The sequence below is a fragment of the Antechinus flavipes genome, chromosome 1 (genome assembly GCF_016432865.1).
Source record: "Antechinus flavipes isolate AdamAnt ecotype Samford, QLD, Australia chromosome 1, AdamAnt_v2, whole genome shotgun sequence".
Lineage (NCBI taxonomy): Eukaryota > Metazoa > Chordata > Mammalia > Dasyuromorphia > Dasyuridae > Antechinus > Antechinus flavipes.
The window spans coordinates 720745617-720761094 of NC_067398.1; the positions used below are offsets into that span (position 1 = coordinate 720745617).

The following is a 15478-nucleotide window of genomic DNA, read 5'->3' on the forward strand; positions in this document are numbered from 1 at the left end:
CCTCTCGGTCCGGGGAGACCCGACTTGCCGGCCCAGGAGGGACCGCCCCGGATCCCCAGAAACCTGCGTCTGAAATCTGGCCCGACCTGACCGCCGCCGGGCACAATCAGCTGGGGGGCCCCGCGGGCCGCCCCCGGACACAGGAGCCGGGGGCACCTCGGGGGTTGGGGCCAAAGGAGTTTGGCCACAAGAACCGGGGACTTCCTGCGCTGCTGGGAGCCGGCCCTCCCCTCCCCAAAAGCAGCGAAGGGTTCGGGCCCCGCGGGCGGCCCCGGCACCTCCTGGCTGCCGGGGGCCTGTGGCTGGGCGCGGGGCAGGGACGCACGCACACGCAGGCACGCACACACCTCTGACTGAGCCCAGATCCATTAATCCAAGATCAATCCCGGGACATACACAACCCCTGGGGCCCGCGGGAGATTTCACCCCGTCCCCGCAGAGCCGAGAGTGGGAGACAGCGGGGGTGAGGACCGGAGAGAGAAGGGGAGGCGGCGGGGAGACGGGGGCGGAGGGGTCGGGGAGGGACGGTAGTGGCTCACGGGGGGGACCGAGACCGGGCCTGAGCTGGAACGGGCGGGCCGGGAGGAGCCGCGCGGACCGGCCGGGCCTAGGTGGGCAGCAGGTTGTTGGTCTGCAGCTCGAGCAGGGGCGACAGGGTGTAGCGCAGGCGGCGGAAGGTGCCCTGGGAGCAGAGGCGCGGCAGGGCCTCCCGGATGGCGTTGGGGTTAATCAGGTTCAGGTAGAACAGGGGCAGGCTCAGGAACCACAGCGGGAGCAGCAGCCGGAGGCCCGTGACGGCCAACAGCCTGGGGGCAGAGGGCGGGGGCGGTGAGCGGCCCGGCTGGGGAGGGCCCCAGAGGCGCGGTCAGATGGGGGGGAGAGGGGAGAGGGAGAGGGGAAGGGGAAGGGGGAGAGAGAAGGGGCGTCCCGCCGCCCGTGCCCAGCCCCCCTCACCTGAGCCCGTAGAAATGCCCGGGGCTGTTCAGCCTGTTTTCCTGCCAAAGGAAGAGGAGCGGGCATTCACACGGGCGCCCGGAGCTGGGGGGGGTGGGGGTGAGGGGGTGGCCTGGCCCCTTCCTACAGGCTTCTCTGACACAGAGGCCACCAAGGCCCGCAGCCTCCCTCGTCCTCCCCAGCCTCCCTCGCCCCCCACCAGCTTCTGGCCTCCACAGCACTCAACACCCTCCAGCCTCCCTCGTCCCCCGTCCCCCCTCACACAGTTGGCTTCAGCCACCTCCTCCATGAGCGAGCCCGGGGTTTTGGCCGTGGGGGAAACCTGGCCGGCCTTCCTGCCGAGAACAGGGCAGGGGTGAGAAGCCGAGGCCTCGGCTCCCGCCCCCCCAAACAACCCCTCCCCCCGCCTTAGGCCCCGGCCCCGGGCTGCCCCCGCCGTTTCGGGACTTACAGCTCCATCCCTTCTCGAGGCGTGTCCAGCACGGAAGCCACCTCCATCACCTTGGTCTGGAGCTCCTGGGGGGGAGGGGGGAGACTGTGGACAAGGGATCCCTAGTGTGTTGGGTGGGGGCGGGAACTCGGCCGGAGCTCGGGGGCTCTGGGGAGCACGGAGACTCTGGGGAGCTCGGGGACTCTGGGGAGCATGGAGACTCTGGGGAGCACGGAGACTCTGGGGAGCTCGGGGACTCTGGGGAGCTCGGGGACTCTGGGGAGCACGGAGACTCTGGGGAGCTCGGGGACTCTGGGGAGCTCGGGGACTCTGGGGAGCACGGAGACTCTGGGGAGCTCGGGGACTCTGGGGAGCTCGGGGACTCTGGGGAGCACGGAGACTCTGGGGAGCTCGGGGACTCTGGGGAGCACAGAGACTCTGGGGAGCACGGAGACTCTGGGGAGCACGGGGACGCTGGGGAGCTCGGGGACTCTGGGGAGCACGGAGACTCTGGGAAGCTCGGGGACTCTGGGGAGCACAGGGACTCGGGAGCACGGAGACTCTGGGGAGCTCGGGGACTCTGGGGAGCACGGAGACTCTGGGGAGCTTGGGGACTCTGGGGAGCATGGAGACTCTGGGGAGCACGGGGACTCTGGGGAGCACGGGGACTCTGGGGAGCTCGGGGACTCTGGGGAGCACGGAGACTCTGGGGAGCTCGGGGACTCTGGGGAGGGAATTCTCGCACCTGGAGGACCCCGCTCTGCTCCTGGAAGCTGGACCACGCCTCCTCCTTCTGCATGATGCCCTGTGGAGCAGGGGCAAGGAGGGGGCTAAGCTGAGGCGCCCCGCCCCCCCACGCCCCCCAGACCTGGCGGCCCCAGATGCGCGTCCGCACTCACCCCCCACTCACCTTCTGGATGCCCTCAGCTTGCAGGGCAGACCTGGACTCCATGAGCTCGAGCTGTTTCTGCGCACAGGAGGAGGGCCGGGTCACCCCCTTCCCGGGCCCAGCTGCGCCCCCCCCCCCCGGCCCTCTCCCCTCCCCCCTCCTGCCCCCGGCCCCCTCCCCCCTGGCCCCCCACCTGGAGGCCCAGCAGCTCCGCCTGCAGCCGCCGATGCTGCCTGCGCTGGCACTGCTGCTCCCCGCCGTAGTAGAAAAGCTGGGAGGGGGAGACAAGCGGGGTGGGGGGGGGCGGGGGCGCCAAGCGCTCTCCCATCGTTCTGGGGGTGGGGAGGCACTGGCAGGGACTTCAGATCGTGGCCCCGGCCATTTACCGCTGGGGAAACTGAGGCAGAGGGGGCGGCTCCTAGCGGGAGCTCGAAGGGCCCCCAGAGGTCACTCGGTGCAGCCCCTGCCCACCTCCCTGTGGCCCCGCCCCGCGCGGCTCCCCGCCCCCGGGACCCCTTACCTGGCTGGAAAGTTCTTCCCATTCTTCTTGAAGTAGCTGGTTGTTCCTCTCCTGAAGAGGAGGCAGGGCGAGGGCCCGGAAGGGCCAGGGTCCGGATTCAAGTCCCGCCCCCCGCCTGGCCCAGCCCCGCCCCTCCCGGCCCCGCCTCCCCTCCCGGCCCGGCCCCGCCCCTCCCGGCCCAGCCCCGCCTCCCCTCCCGGCCCCGCCCCTCCCGGCCCGGCCCCGCCTCCCCTCCCGGCCCGGCCCCGCCTCCCCTCCCGGCCCGGCCCCGCCCCTCCCGGCCCAGCCCCGCCTCCCCTCCCGGCCCCGCCTCCCGCCCCCGGCCCCGCCCCTCCCGCTCGGCCCCGCCCCGGCCCCGCCCCTCCCGCTCGGCCCCGCCCCCGCCTCCCCTCCCGCCCCGCCCCTCCCGCCCTCACCAAGATAAGCTTCTGCTCCGCAGCGTCGGCGATGAGCTCCAGCGTGTGGGCCGCTCGGCTCTTGACCACTTCCTCGGCCTCCCCGCGGAGGGCCCCGGCTGCCTGGTTCAGCCTCCGCTGGAGGCTGCGGGGGGGAGGCACGTGAGGGGCCCGCGAAGAGGCTCCCGGGGGAGGCTGGAGGCTGCCTCCTCCCCGAGGGCCCCCAAGCCCCTGCTGTGCCCGGGCAGCACCGGGGGAGGCCGTCCCCGACGCCGTTTCCACCCCGTGGTTTAATGCGCCTCCTGAATCCCGAGCTGAGGCCGGGCCTGGGGAGCCAGGGGAGAGCTCGGGTCCTCTTCCTCTTCGCCCCCTTCCCCTCCTCTTCCTCCTCTTGCTCTCCCCCCCGGACTTGGGTTAGCGCCGTGTGGAGCCCCTTGTCCCCGGGCGGGGGGGGGGGGGAGGGGGCGCTTCCGCTGCTGGGACATCCTGGGATTCTCGCCTAGAGATGATGGCAGCTTGGGGGGCGTCCCGTGCTGAGGGCGCAGGTTCCAGGCCCGGGAGGGGGCTCGGGTCGCCCTTCTTCTCTGCCAGCCTGCGCTCCGGCAAAGGCGAGGAGCGGACGCCGGTGGTCAGCGCGGGCTCGGGCGGCGGGCGCCAGGCTGAGGGACCCCTGCGCGCTAAACTCGGCCGGAACCAATAGGAGCAGGGGCTGCCGAGGGCGGGGGGGGCAGGGCGCTGCTCTGCTCCTGGTGCTCGCCGGTGACCCCCCAAGGGGGAGGGGCAGGACTGGGACCCAAAAAGGATCCGAGAGCTAGAACCCGGGCAGGGAAAACTGCGGGTGTGGAGCCCTCCCCCCTGTCCGAGCCGCCCCTCGCCCCCTCCCTGGGCGTCAGTCTGTCCCGGTGTGGGGGGCCCCTCCCCCCTGTCCGAGCCGCTCGCCCCTCGCCCCCTCCCTGGGCGTCAGTCTGTCCCGGTGTGAGGGGCCCCTCCTCCCTGTCCGAGCCGATCGCCCCTCGCCCCCTCCCTGGGCGTCAGCCTGTCCCGGTGTGGGGGCCCCTCCCCCCTGTCGCCACGGACGCCCCTCAGGGCTCTGCCCTGCGCCTCCCCCCCAGGACTCAGATGGTCCTTTGGGGCTCAGTTTCTCAGTGGCCTCCAGCAGGCTCAGAAGAGAAGGTTCTCTTCCTCCCAACCCCGCCCCTGCCCCGCCCCCGCCTTCTCCCTGGGACCCACGCGGGGCCCTCCTCCCCCAGGAGTCGGTGACTCCCCCCGAAAGCGACTGCGCGACCTCCACTCTCACCACGGCCTCGGGGCCCGGATGCAAAGTGCCGATCCCCGCCGGGCGGAACCCTGCCCGAGCCGGCTCCGGGCGCCCCCCCAACCCCTCCCATCTCCTCAAACTGCCAGCCCCTTCTCCTCCAGGAAGCCCCCTCCTCTCCTGCCCCCGCTGACTTTCCCTCTGGCCCGTTGGCCCACGGGCCCTGCCCCCCCCTCGGGTAGCCTGGCACTAGCGCCCAGTATACAGTAGGCGCTTGACAAAGGCAGGTTTCCTAAAGGACCTTCCCAATATTTCTGCTTTTTCTGTTTCCCACCAACACAGACTAGAGCCCGAGGGCATCAATAAAGGGCTGAGGGAGGCCCAGACGCCTCTTCCTCCCTTCCCCAGGACCAAGTATGCAGCAGGTGCTTAATAAAGGCTCAGTAAATGCTCTCCCGAGCCCCTTTCCGCCACCTGTCTCCCTTGACCCCCCTTCCCCAGGAGCTTCCGGGGCTCGGGCACCTGCTGTTAGAACCGCTGGGGAGGGAAGCCCCCAAGTTCCACAAAGCAGCAGCCCCGGGCTCAGTTTCCCCAGAACCCCGGTTCTCTCAAGGGCCCTCTCGGCCTCGGGAGCCCCCCCCAGGGGCCCCACCTGCGCTCCCGCTCCCTGAGGCTCCGCAGGGTCAGGACCAGGCTGTCGCTCTCGGTCTCCAGGATCCTCATGAGCTCCTCCAGCTCCTGCTTGCGCAGCCGCCCGTCCCTGTTGTCCTTCTGCAGCTGCAGCAGGATCTCCTCGGCCTCCGCCATGGCTCCGCCTGGCCAGAGCCCCCTCCTGCTGCACCGGCCCAGCCTGGCCCCGGGCAAGCCCTGCCGGCCCGCAGGGTCACGGGGCATCACAATGGCAGGGCCCCGCCCGGCCGGGCCCAGCACACAGCAGGCGCCTAATGAAGGGCCTGACTCCAGAGCTCCCCCTGCCGGCCGGAGGAGGCAGCTCAGGCCATGCCCCTGTTCCCGGGGACTCCCCTCCCTGCCTCCGGCTCCACTTCCCAGCACCCACTGCCCTGCCCCGGCTTTAGACCGGCCCCTCCTGGCGAAGGCCCCCGGGCGCTCGGGCAGGCCCTTCTGCGGAGCCCAGGGCGGGAGAGAGGAGCCCGGCCCGCCCCATGTGCCAGCCGTGTGCCCCGGGACTCGTGCATCAAACACCCAGATGGAAACGTGACTAAGAGCAGCGCGTGGCGCCCAGTGGGGCCGTTTCCGAGCCCACCAGGGCCAGTTGGGCCCCTTGGCGTCCGCGAGCCGGGCCCGGTGCCCACGGCGACGTCCGGCTCGGTCCTGGGGCCCCGGCGCCCAGACGTCCGGCTTCCGTTCCGCAGCGGTCCTCCCTCCCCCAGCCCCGGCTGCCCCCGACCCCACAGCGGAGACCGGATGGAAGCGCTGGGGGGTCCCGGGGGGCTGGGACTTGCCCCATGCCTCATGGGTCTTTCAGACCAGGAGGATCCCACTTGCTGCACTTGCGGGAGGAATCCGCTTTCCCAATCTGCCAAATAGGAACTTGGGGGTGTGGGGGGGTCCCCATCGGGGGGCGACGAAAATCCTTCCCGGGTTTGTGGGGGCCGGGCCGGGTCTGGCCACCGGGGGAGGCCCCGAGAGCCAGCGCCCGTGCGGAGGAAGACCAGAGGCCACCGGAGGGTGTCTCGGAAGAACTGGGGGTTAGTTTGGGGAAGACTTGGGGTACAGTCAGTGAAGGGCCCCAAAGGGCAGACCTTGTGAAAGGACAAATTGAGGTTTTGTCAGGAAATCCCCAAAATTATGGAAAAGCTGGGGGTGATTTAGTCTGAAGTTGCCGAGATCTCGGGGGGTCTTGCCTAAAAGTCAGGCGGGGTCCAAGGGAGCTCCAGAATCCAACCGTCTCCCACCGGTTTCCCAGATAACCCCGGCTCTCACCGCCCCCTGCCCCCTCCTCCTTGCCGCTCCAGCTGTTCCTGGGACCAGAATGGCCCCCCTCCCACGGGGACACCTGTTGGGATCCTTCTCCTTCCTCCCAAGGCTCTCCTGGGGCCTCCTGGCTCCCTCAGGTCGGCTACGATTGGCTGAGGGTAAACTCGGGGGGAGGGGAGGGAAGATGCGCCCTTCCCAATGGGCGTCTCAGGGCAGAGCACAGGAGTCAAAGCTTCCGGAGGACCCAGAATGAGGGCAAAGGAAACCCCAGCCTGCTGCACATGGAGACTCCCCCACAAGGACCCTGTCTCAGAGGGGACACACAGTAGGGCCGGCTCAGGGGCCCCATCCTGCCGCACACGGAGACTCCCCCACAAGGACCCTGTCTCAGAAGGGACACACAGTAGGGCCGGCTCAGGGGCCCCATCCTGCTGCACACGGAGACTCCCCCACAAGGACCCTGTCTCAGAAGGGACACACAGTAGGGCCAGCTCAGGGGCCCCATCCTGCCGCACATGGAGACTCCCCCACAAGGACCCTGTCTCAGAGGGAACACACAATAGGGCCGGCTCAGGGGTCGCATCCTGCCGCACACGGAGACTCCCCCACAAGGACCCTGTCTCAGAAGGGACACACAGTAGGGCCGGCTCAGGGGCCCCATCCTGCTGCACACAGAGACTCCCCCACAAGGACCCTGTCTCAGAGGGGACACACAGTAGGGCCGGCTCAGGGGCCCCATCCTGCCACACCCGGAGACTCCCCCACAAGGACCCTGTCTCAGAGGGGACACAAGTAGGGCCGTCCCCCACACGGCGACTCCTCTACAGCGACCACATCTTAGGGGCCCCATTCTGCCCTGTACGTGGAGGCCTGGTTTCCCTCCCAAAGCTGCATGGACCCTCCCGCGGGGGCGTCTCCCTCCTCCATGGGAGGGGGTCCCCTTTATTCTGGCGGACACCGTCGCGAGGAAGGGCTTGGAAGGTGTGAGGGGAATGGAGGCCTGGGGACCGTGGCGGGCGCTAGCCCCGGAAGGGGCAGTGAAGGACACACGGGGCTGTTTTGAACCAAGCTTTTAATGAAAAGGTCATAAAATAGCAGTTTCTCGTCACTGTACATTAAGACTGCACGCTTCTGAACGGAGCTCAGACGCTCGAGTTTCTCTTGACGCTCGGGGGCCACGGCCCGTGGCCCCGACCTGAATTTCTGGAGGGAGGCGGGCCGAGCGCGTCGCCGAGGACAGTGGCGGGCAGGGAGTGCAGTCCCGGGAGCCCGCTGCTCCCTCCCAGGAAGTGTGAGATCCCTCTTCCAGTTTTACTTAAATAACAGCTAGAACCCCCCACCCCCCACCCCCCAGACGAGGTATTTGCGAAATGGGTCGGCGCCCGGGCCGGGGCCCGGGGGGCCCCGCCGCGGACGGGCAGGGACGGACATGGGAGGTTCCCCTCAGCACCTGGCCCCCTGGGGCCCCACCGAGCGTCTCTGTGGGGAGAGCCCTGGAGAATCCTCCTGCCCCGAGGTCCTGATGCAGCATTTCTGAGGTCAATAAATTACAGCAATAAATAGTGAGGCTGGGAGAAGGGGGGCTCCTGCTGGAAACGGGGGCGGGGAGGGGGCCGGAGGGGGGCCCGCCGCCATTCCCCATCTCTTCTCCCCGCCCCCCTCCGCGGAATGTGGGCTCGAGGCTCGGCCCGGGTTGTTCCCCCCCCGCCCCCCCCCCCCACCCGGGATCAGGAGCCGGAACTTTCAGCCTCAAAATTCCTGCCCTCAGCACATGATTTGGGGAAGCTGGAGACCCCCGGGCCGGGGGGGCGAAGAGCGCCCCTCCACTGCCCCGTCTTTGGCCGCCCGGAGGGGCCCTGCTCAGGAACCTTATTGCTGACACAGCCGCGCCCAGCGCGCGCGCGTGTGGATGTGTGTGGATGTGTGTGTGACGGACGGACGGACACGCCGGGCCCCGCTCCCTCCCGCGCCAGGAGCGGACGCCGCGGGCTCCCGGGGAGGGGCCCGGCCCGCGTGGTCTTCGTTTGCGATCCGGCCGGCGGGCGCAGGGCGGGCACCGGGGCGGCGGCGTGCCCGAGGCTGAGGAATAAATACATTCATCACTGCACGTACAGATTGATACAAAAGGAACACTGTCAAAGAGTGTCTGCACCATCTCGGAGAAGGCCAGGCCGCCGCACGAGCCCCGCTCTTTGGCCAGGGGGGCCCCTCCCCGCGCCGGGCTCGGGCGGGGCTCTTTGGTGCCCGGCGGGCTCCCGGGGGCCGCTGGGAGCGTAAGGCAAATCCCCGGGGCCGGGGCCGCGAGTGGACGAGCTGCACGCGTCGGGGCTGGTCCTTCCTTCTGCTGAGGTCTGAAACTGTAAAAGTTTATGTAAACAATGAGATTCTCTAGTCGGGTTCTCGGGAGCCCCGCGAGGTTCCGGACTCATTTACATGTGCTTTGGTTTACAAAATAGCTTTGTGATTTTGGGTGTGAGCTTCTCCCCCCCAGAGCCCGGCGTCTGCGCCCCCCCTTCCTGTTTCTCCGAAGACCCGGGGGAGCGGGCGGGGCCGGGTGCCCCCGGCCCCCGCCCGCCCCTCCCCCTGCTCTCGCCCCCGCCCCCCCGAGGCTCACCCCGGCCACACGCACTCGCTCGCACTCGCTCTCTCACACGCACGTGACATGAAGTTACAAAACAAACAGAAAAGTGACCGCCCCCCACCCCCACCCGTAAAATCTTAAATATGAAACTAGTGTTCTGTCTTCTCATTTAAAATACAGAAAATGTCCCGATACAACACTAAGGTTGGATACAATACTAGGTCGTACAAATGTCATTGAGTGTCGGGGGCGCGGGCTCCCCGTCCCTGAAGTTGGGGGCTCGGCCGCCCGCCCCCGCTCCTCTGCGTCCGGTGAGCGCCCGGGCCGGGCCCGGGAGGGGGGAGGAGGCCCCCCGCCGGGCTCCCGCCGCGGTACAGACTTTGTGTCGGGTGCTTGGGTAAGTGCTGAAGGAGGGGCCGCCGGAGGGGGGGCGGGGGACGGGAGAGAGGACCCCCTCCCTCCCCGAGCGCGGGCTCAGGCTCAGCTCAAGGTTCCTTCTCCCAAGGGAGGAGGGGCAGAGACTCGAGGACTTTTTGGTCTGAACTTACAAAAGAAGAAGTTATAAAACACAACAGACAAATGAAAGAGCCTGGGAGGACGGGGCACGGCCGCCCGGGCCCCCCTCGCCCCAGAGGTCTCGTCCCCCCAGCCCGAGGAAGACGGGGAGACGCTTTGGTTTGGATCGGCCACCCGAGGCCCGCCCCCCCCCTGCTCTCGCCCCCGCCCCCCCGAGGCTCACCCCGGCCACACGCACTCGCTCGCACTCGCTCTCTCACACGCACGTGACATGAAGTTACAAAACAAACAGAAAAGTGACCGCCCCCCACCCCCACCCGTAAAATCTTAAATATGAAACTAGTGTTCTGTCTTCTCATTTAAAATACAGAAAATGTCCCGATACAACACTAAGGTTGGATACAATACTAGGTCGTACAAATGTCATTGAGTGTCGGGGGCGCGGGCTCCCCGTCCCTGAAGTTGGGGGCTCGGCCGCCCGCCCCCGCTCCTCTGCGTCCGGTGAGCGCCCAGGCCGGGCCCGGGGGGGGGGAGGAGGCCCCCCGCCGGGCTCCCGCCGCGGTACAGACTTTGTGTCGGGTGCTTGGGTAAGTGCTGAAGGAGGGGCCGCCGGAGGGGGGGCGGGGGACGGGAGAGAGGACCCCCTCCCTCCCCGAGCGCGGGCTCAGGCTCAGCTCAAGGTTCCTTCTCCCAAGGGAGGAGGGGCAGAGACTCGAGGACTTTTTGGTCTGAACTTACAAAAGAAGAAGTTATAAAACACAACAGACAAATGAAAGAGCCTGGGAGGACGGGGCGCGGCCGCCCGGGCCCCCCTCGCCCCAGAGGTCTCGTCCCCCCAGCCCGAGGAAGACGGGGAGACGCTTTGGTTTGGATCGGCCGCCCGAGGCCCGCCCCCCCCCTCCCGCCTGCCCAGCTGTTCTGGGCCCCGTTCTGGTCCAGATGTGCAGTGGGGGGCCGGGAGCCCCCCCCGCCCACCCACACCGCACTCAGCACGCTCGCACCCGCACAGGCCCGCCGGAGAGAGAGGGCGGGAGGAGCGGCGCCCGCTGGACGCCCACCGGCTCCCTGAGACGCGCCCCCTCCTCCGGGCCGGGGGCTCGTGCGCTCACCGACTTATTGTTCTCGTGAATTAAGAGGTAGAAAAAAACTGGAGGTCTCGGATCGGACTCCGGGTTCAGTGAGGAAAGAAGCGACCCAGCCGTCCACGCACGCCACGCGCACACACGCACCCACTCACGCAGCCACGAAGCACAAGTACCGAGGGACCCCCCCCCCCCCGGGCCGGCCGCCTCCGGGCCAAGGAAGTCACGGGGGCCGGGAGGGGGGGCCCAGCCGCCCCCATACATTCAGGCCCGGCCCCGGGGCAGCAGGGAGGGACCGGCCGGGGATCGGAGAAGGAGACCCCCCGGCCGAGGGGGGGACCCCGAGCGTGGCGCACACGCACTCACACACGCAGGCGGGCGGCCCCTGGCGGGGCGGAGGTAGAGCGGAGGCCGTTAAAGCTGTGGGAGGCGGGGGGCCGGCCGGTCCGGCCCCTCTTTGGCTCTAGGAGGGCGAGGTGTGCATGCGCAGGTGGCTGATGAGGTTGCGCTGCTGGGTGAACTTGCCGCCGCACAGGTGGCACTCGTAGGGCTTCTCGCCGGAGTGCACGCGCATGTGCTCCGTGAGCCGGTACTGGCGCGTGAAGCGCATGCCGCACTCCTCGCAGGCGAAGGGCTTGAGGCCCAGGTGGCTGCGCATGTGGCGCGTCATGGTGCCGCGCTGCGTGAACATCTTGCCGCAGATGTTGCAGGGGAAGGGCCGCGTCAGCCAGTGCGTCTTCTCGTGCTGCCGCAGCGTGGCCGGGTCCTTGTAGCTCTTGTCGCAGCCCGAGCACTTGAAGGGCCGCGGCTCGGAGGCGAAGGCCGGGCTGGGGGCCGACAGGTCCTCGGCCTCCTCGTCGGGGGCGCCGTAGCCGGCCTCCTCCTTGATGAAGAGCTCCTCCTCCGTGTGCGTCTCCACGTGGGCGTTGAGCTGCTCCGAGCTGGGGAAGCCCTTGCCGCAGGGGATGCAGACGTACAGGTTGTCCCCGTAGGGCACCGCCTCGAAGCCCTCCTGCCGGTACACGTAGTTGGGGGCGCCCGCGGCCCCCCCGGCCGGCCCCCCGCCCTCGGCCTCGCTCTGCCCGCTCTCCTCGCTGAGCTCCTTGCCGTTCTCCATCTCCTCCTTGCAGGCGAAGGGTGGCTCCGCGTAGGGCCCCCCGCCGCCGGCCCCCAGGACCCCGTTGGGGAGCCCGTCCTCCGGCTCCTCCTCGTCCCCGGCCTCCTTGCGCTCGAAGGGGGCGCAGGCCACGGCCTCCGCCTTGCCCCACTCCTTCTTGCGGGTCAGGTGCCGGAGGCTCTTGCGGGGCTGGCCCCCGGGGCCCTCCAGCAGCCCCAGGTGATTCTCCTCGGGGGCGCCCGCCGCCTCCACCTCCATGGGGTCTTCGGGGGGCCCGCCGGGCTCCGGGTAAGAGGCACTGTTGGCGGAGGCCGGCGCGGGGGAGCCGTGCTGGCTGTCGCTGAGCTGGGCCAGGTCCTCGGGGCCGAGGAGGGGGCCGGGCGCGGGGGGCTGCAGGGAGGGGCTCTTCTTGGAGAGGTCCAGGCCCAGCTCTTGCTCGCCGCCGTTCCCGCCGGAGCCCCCGCAGCCGGCCCCGTCCCCGCCGTTCTTGCAGCCCACGCGGCTCAGGGGGCGCGCGTTCTCCTGCCCGGGGGCCCCCGGGAAGAGCTCGTCGTCGGAGCCCTTGGCCGGCGGGAGCTCCTTGGGCGGGGGCGCGGCCTTGCGGGCCTCGGGGGCCGGCGGGTAGCGGGCCTGGATGACCGAGGCCGCGGCCAGGCGCTGGCCGCGGGCCGGCCTGCCCGCCCCGGGGACCCCGGCCCGGCCCGCGCCGTAGGGCTTCCCCGCCCGCTTGAGCTTGCGGCGGCACAGGGCGGCCAGCTCGGGCAGCTGCAGGTAGCTGGCGGCCGTGAGCAGCGTGCCGAAGTTGGGCTCCGCGGGCGGCTCGCCGGGGAGCACCTTGCCCGTGTAGATGAAGTCCAGGACCTGGCGGAAGACGGTGGGGCTGACCATGTCCGTGTCCAGGTGGATGAGGTTGTCGTGCAGCACGAGCGACTTGAAGTACATGCTGCTGGCCGCCAGCACGTTCTTGTGGGCCCGGAAGAGCGCGTTCTCCACCACGATGATGACGTCACACAGGAAGCCCTTGGCCCGCTGCTGGTTCAGCTGCAGCAGCAGCTGCTTGGAATGGTTGGGCAGCTCCATGGCCGCGGGCCCCGAGTGCCAGCCGACGACCTGCGGGGGGAGACGAGGGTCGCCGTCAGCCCCCTGCCCCTTCCCGGACACTCCCCCCCACCCTGGACCCCAGGCTCACACAGCTCCCCCCACGAGGAGGGTGATGAGCCCGGAAGCTTCCAGAGAGCCCCCCCTCCCCCAGTCCCCGATACAGCCTCGAGGGGTGGGCCAGCCCCCCTCCCCTCGCCCGGCCCCAGCAACGCCCCCCGGGGCCCGCAGTGGGGGGGGGGGTGTAGGAAGAGCCCCCGCCGAGCCTGGCACCGCTTCCTCCCCCTTCCCCCAGGGGGAGCCACCACTGGCCTGGGAGAGAGCGGCCGGCCCGGCAGCCCCGGGGCCCCCACCCGCACCGAGGGGCGACCTTCACTGGCCACAAGCGAATGAAGACTGAAGGGAAAGGCCGGGACAAACGGGGGGGGCCAGGGAATGGGGGGGCGGCTGGGGGGCTCTGCCGCAGTCTGTGCCGGGTGGGCAGGGGCCAGCCCAGTGGGGGGGAGGGCTGCTGCTGGGGCTCTGGGAGTCCCCCCCCCCCCCCGGGCCCCGCTCACCGAAAGCTTGGAGCTCAGAAACCATGCGAGCGAGCGGCGGCCGCCTGCAGGGTGCGGTCTCTCAGCCGGAGCATCGAAGCCTGGCTACCTGGGGAGGAGGAGGGCGGTCAGCACGCGGGGGCAGGGCCCTTCTTCCCCCCACCCCGACCGGGGCCTTCTCTGCGGGGGCTGGGCTCCCCAAAGCCTCCCAGCAGCTCCCAGGGGCAGGCCCGGCCCCGGCGAGGAACAAAAGGCAAATGGGTGGTTGGCGAGCGGCGGCCCCCTCCCCCGAGGCCCTTCCCAGCCCCCTCCCAGGGGCAGGGCAGCCGCGGCCAGAGGTGAGGGAGGAGGCCCCGGCCCTGCCCCTCCCCCGGGGCCTCAGGAATGTGGCCAGACCCGGGTGCCTGGGGCCAGAGGGCCTGGCGCGGCTGCCAGCTGTCCCCCAGCCCCCCCTCCCCCGGCCCAGATGCTCCCGGGGCCGCCAGACCAGCTCCGTGGGTTCAGAGGCCCGAGGACTTCCTGTGGCCGGCCGGGGGCCCCGCAGGCCCGATGGGGCCGGGCCCCTTCTGCCTCCCAGGCTCTGGGCCGGCATCTCCCACTGGGGAGCACAGGAGCGGGGGCCCGGGGAGGAGTCTGGGCCTGGCCCCGCCCTCCTCGGCCTCCCTGCGGTCCTCCGCCTGCCTCGGTCTCCTGGTCTGTAAAACAGGAGTAACGGCACCAGGTGCTGCTGCTGGCCCGGGCCCAGCACCCCGCAGGGGGACTTTCCCGAGGCAGCCGGCCTCGCCCCCGCTCCCAGACCATCGACGGCCCCACAAAGATCCGCCTCCCAGGCCAGGGTCCGCCAGGCCCAGCTTCCCCCCAGAGGCTCCCGGGCATCCCCAGCCGCCCCAATCCGGCCTCCCTCGACTGCGCACAGAGGGGCTCCGAGGGCCGGGGGGCCCAGCGGCCAATCAGGCGCCTCCTCCACAGGAGCCAGAGGTCAGGCGGAGCAGCCTCCCAGGGCCCTCCCTTCCCCCCCACGTCCTCCCCAAAACGTGGTGGCCACAAGTGAGGCCGCCCCCGGCCCCCTCCCCGCCTCCCTCTCTTCCTGGGCCCCAGCTGCTCACTGGGGGACGAAGGCGACGGAGGCACCTCCCCCCCGGTGCCCACCCTGAAGCCCAGCGGGCACCCCCCAGTCGGTGCCAGTCCCTGGCAGTGGGGCCCAGGATGCCCGGGGAGGCCTCTCACGGCCTTTCCCACCTCCAAACACTGAAACGAGGAGAGTGGCCGGGCCCCCCGCCCCCGACGCCGCCCCTGCCAACTGGGAACGCGGAGGGAAGGACCAGCGGGCGCCCCCGGTGACCACTCGACCCGGGAGAACAGCGTCGAGCCCCAGCTGGAGCCAGTTCTGGGCACGGAGGGCGAAGCCCCTGTGCCCGCCGCCGAGTCCCTGCAGACACGGCCCGGAGCTGGCAGCGCGCCCGGACGCCGCTCCTATCGCTGGGATCTCGCGCTCCCTCCCAGACGAGCACACACCCGGGATGCCAGGCCGGGGACAAGCTGCCAAGGTGCCCCTGCCCCCCCAAGCCAGGAGGCCCCGATCCTCCTCCTGGGCCGACTCCAGCCCCCCCTCCCTCATTCACCACCCTGACCAACGGGGGAACAAGGAGCCACTTCTCTCCCGCTCTCGGGGGCCCCGCGCCGAGGACACAGGGCAGTGGCGCTCCCCGTCCTCCTGCCCCGTCGGGGAAACAAGAAACCCGCGGGAGGTGGCGGGCGCCCGGTGGCACCTGGGCCGGGTACCCGAGGAGCCTCCCCAGGGATGACTCCTCTCTCCTCGGGAGGACTCGCTCTCCCCTTCCTGCAGCGCGCGGAGGGGACAGGGGGGCTTCCCGGGCCCCCCCCGCCTGCACACCTGGGAAGGGCTCCCTCCCGCTCGGCTCTGTCCCTACATGTCGGGCACTCCCTCGCAGCAGCAGAGTTCCCGATGGGCCCGGGGAGGGCGGGGGCAGCTCAGTCCCAGAGAGGCCGGGGACAGAAGCTCCCGAGGGAGCACCCGGGGAGGACTTCCGGGCTGTGCCCCCGCTGGCCCCCATTCACAGGAGCCGGGAGACCCCGCGCCTCTGGGGGGACAAGCTCATCTCCTCAAAGCCCCGGGGGGTGTTGCCCCCGCAGGCTCCACGGGGAG

At 70.3% G+C, this 15478-nt stretch overlaps 3 protein-coding genes across 3 annotated transcripts; 1 reads left to right on the forward strand and 2 right to left on the reverse strand.

The window, feature by feature from the left end:
* Positions 1-353: 353 nt before the first annotated feature.
* On the reverse strand, positions 354-5297 carry TMEM191C (transmembrane protein 191C). The gene is made up of 10 exons (XM_051973275.1): positions 5096-5297; positions 3210-3333; positions 2794-2844; positions 2467-2544; positions 2295-2351; positions 2130-2189; positions 1406-1470; positions 1217-1289; positions 955-995; positions 354-806 (listed from the first exon to the last, which is right to left on the reverse strand). Exons 1-10 carry the CDS (start codon positions 5248-5250, stop codon positions 608-610), a joined length of 903 nt encoding a protein of 300 aa, XP_051829235.1. The 5' UTR covers positions 5251-5297; the 3' UTR covers positions 354-607.
* Positions 5298-10932: 5635 nt separating this feature from the next.
* On the reverse strand, positions 10933-13578 carry HIC2 (HIC ZBTB transcriptional repressor 2). The gene is made up of 2 exons (XM_051973278.1): positions 13333-13578; positions 10933-12787 (listed from the first exon to the last, which is right to left on the reverse strand). The coding sequence occupies exon 2, from the start codon at positions 12755-12757 to the stop codon at positions 11024-11026; it is 1734 nt and encodes a 577-aa protein (XP_051829238.1). The 5' UTR covers positions 12758-12787; positions 13333-13578; the 3' UTR covers positions 10933-11023.
* A 282-nt stretch (positions 13579-13860) lies between these two features.
* LOC127548831 (basic salivary proline-rich protein 1-like) lies at positions 13861-15116 on the forward strand. Its single transcript, XM_051976452.1, has 2 exons — positions 13861-14289; positions 14487-15116. The coding sequence occupies exons 1-2, from the start codon at positions 13861-13863 to the stop codon at positions 15114-15116; spliced, it is 1059 nt and encodes a 352-aa protein (XP_051832412.1).
* Positions 15117-15478: the final 362 nt, after the last annotated feature.

Bases quoted from the DNA above. Each gene is read 5' to 3' on its own strand.
- TMEM191C (XM_051973275.1), bottom strand. From the start codon at position 5,250: ATGGCGGAGGCCGAGGAGATCCTGCTGCAGCTGCAGAAGGACAACAGG. The intron at 3,334-5,095 runs GTGGGGCCCCTG...TCCCCCCCGCAG, and splicing joins CTCAGGGAGCGGGAGCGCAG to CCTCCAGCGGAGGCTGAACC. The intron at 2,190-2,294 runs GTGAGTGGGGGG...CCTGCTCCACAG, and splicing joins AAGCTGAGGGCATCCAGAAG to GGCATCATGCAGAAGGAGGA.
- HIC2 (XM_051973278.1), bottom strand. From the start codon at position 12,757: ATGGAGCTGCCCAACCATTCCAAGCAGCTGCTGCTGCAGCTGAACCAG.
- LOC127548831 (XM_051976452.1), top strand. From the start codon at position 13,861: ATGGGGCCGGGCCCCTTCTGCCTCCCAGGCTCTGGGCCGGCATCTCCC. The intron at 14,290-14,486 runs GTCAGGCGGAGC...GGCACCCCCCAG, and splicing joins CTCCTCCACAGGAGCCAGAG to TCGGTGCCAGTCCCTGGCAG.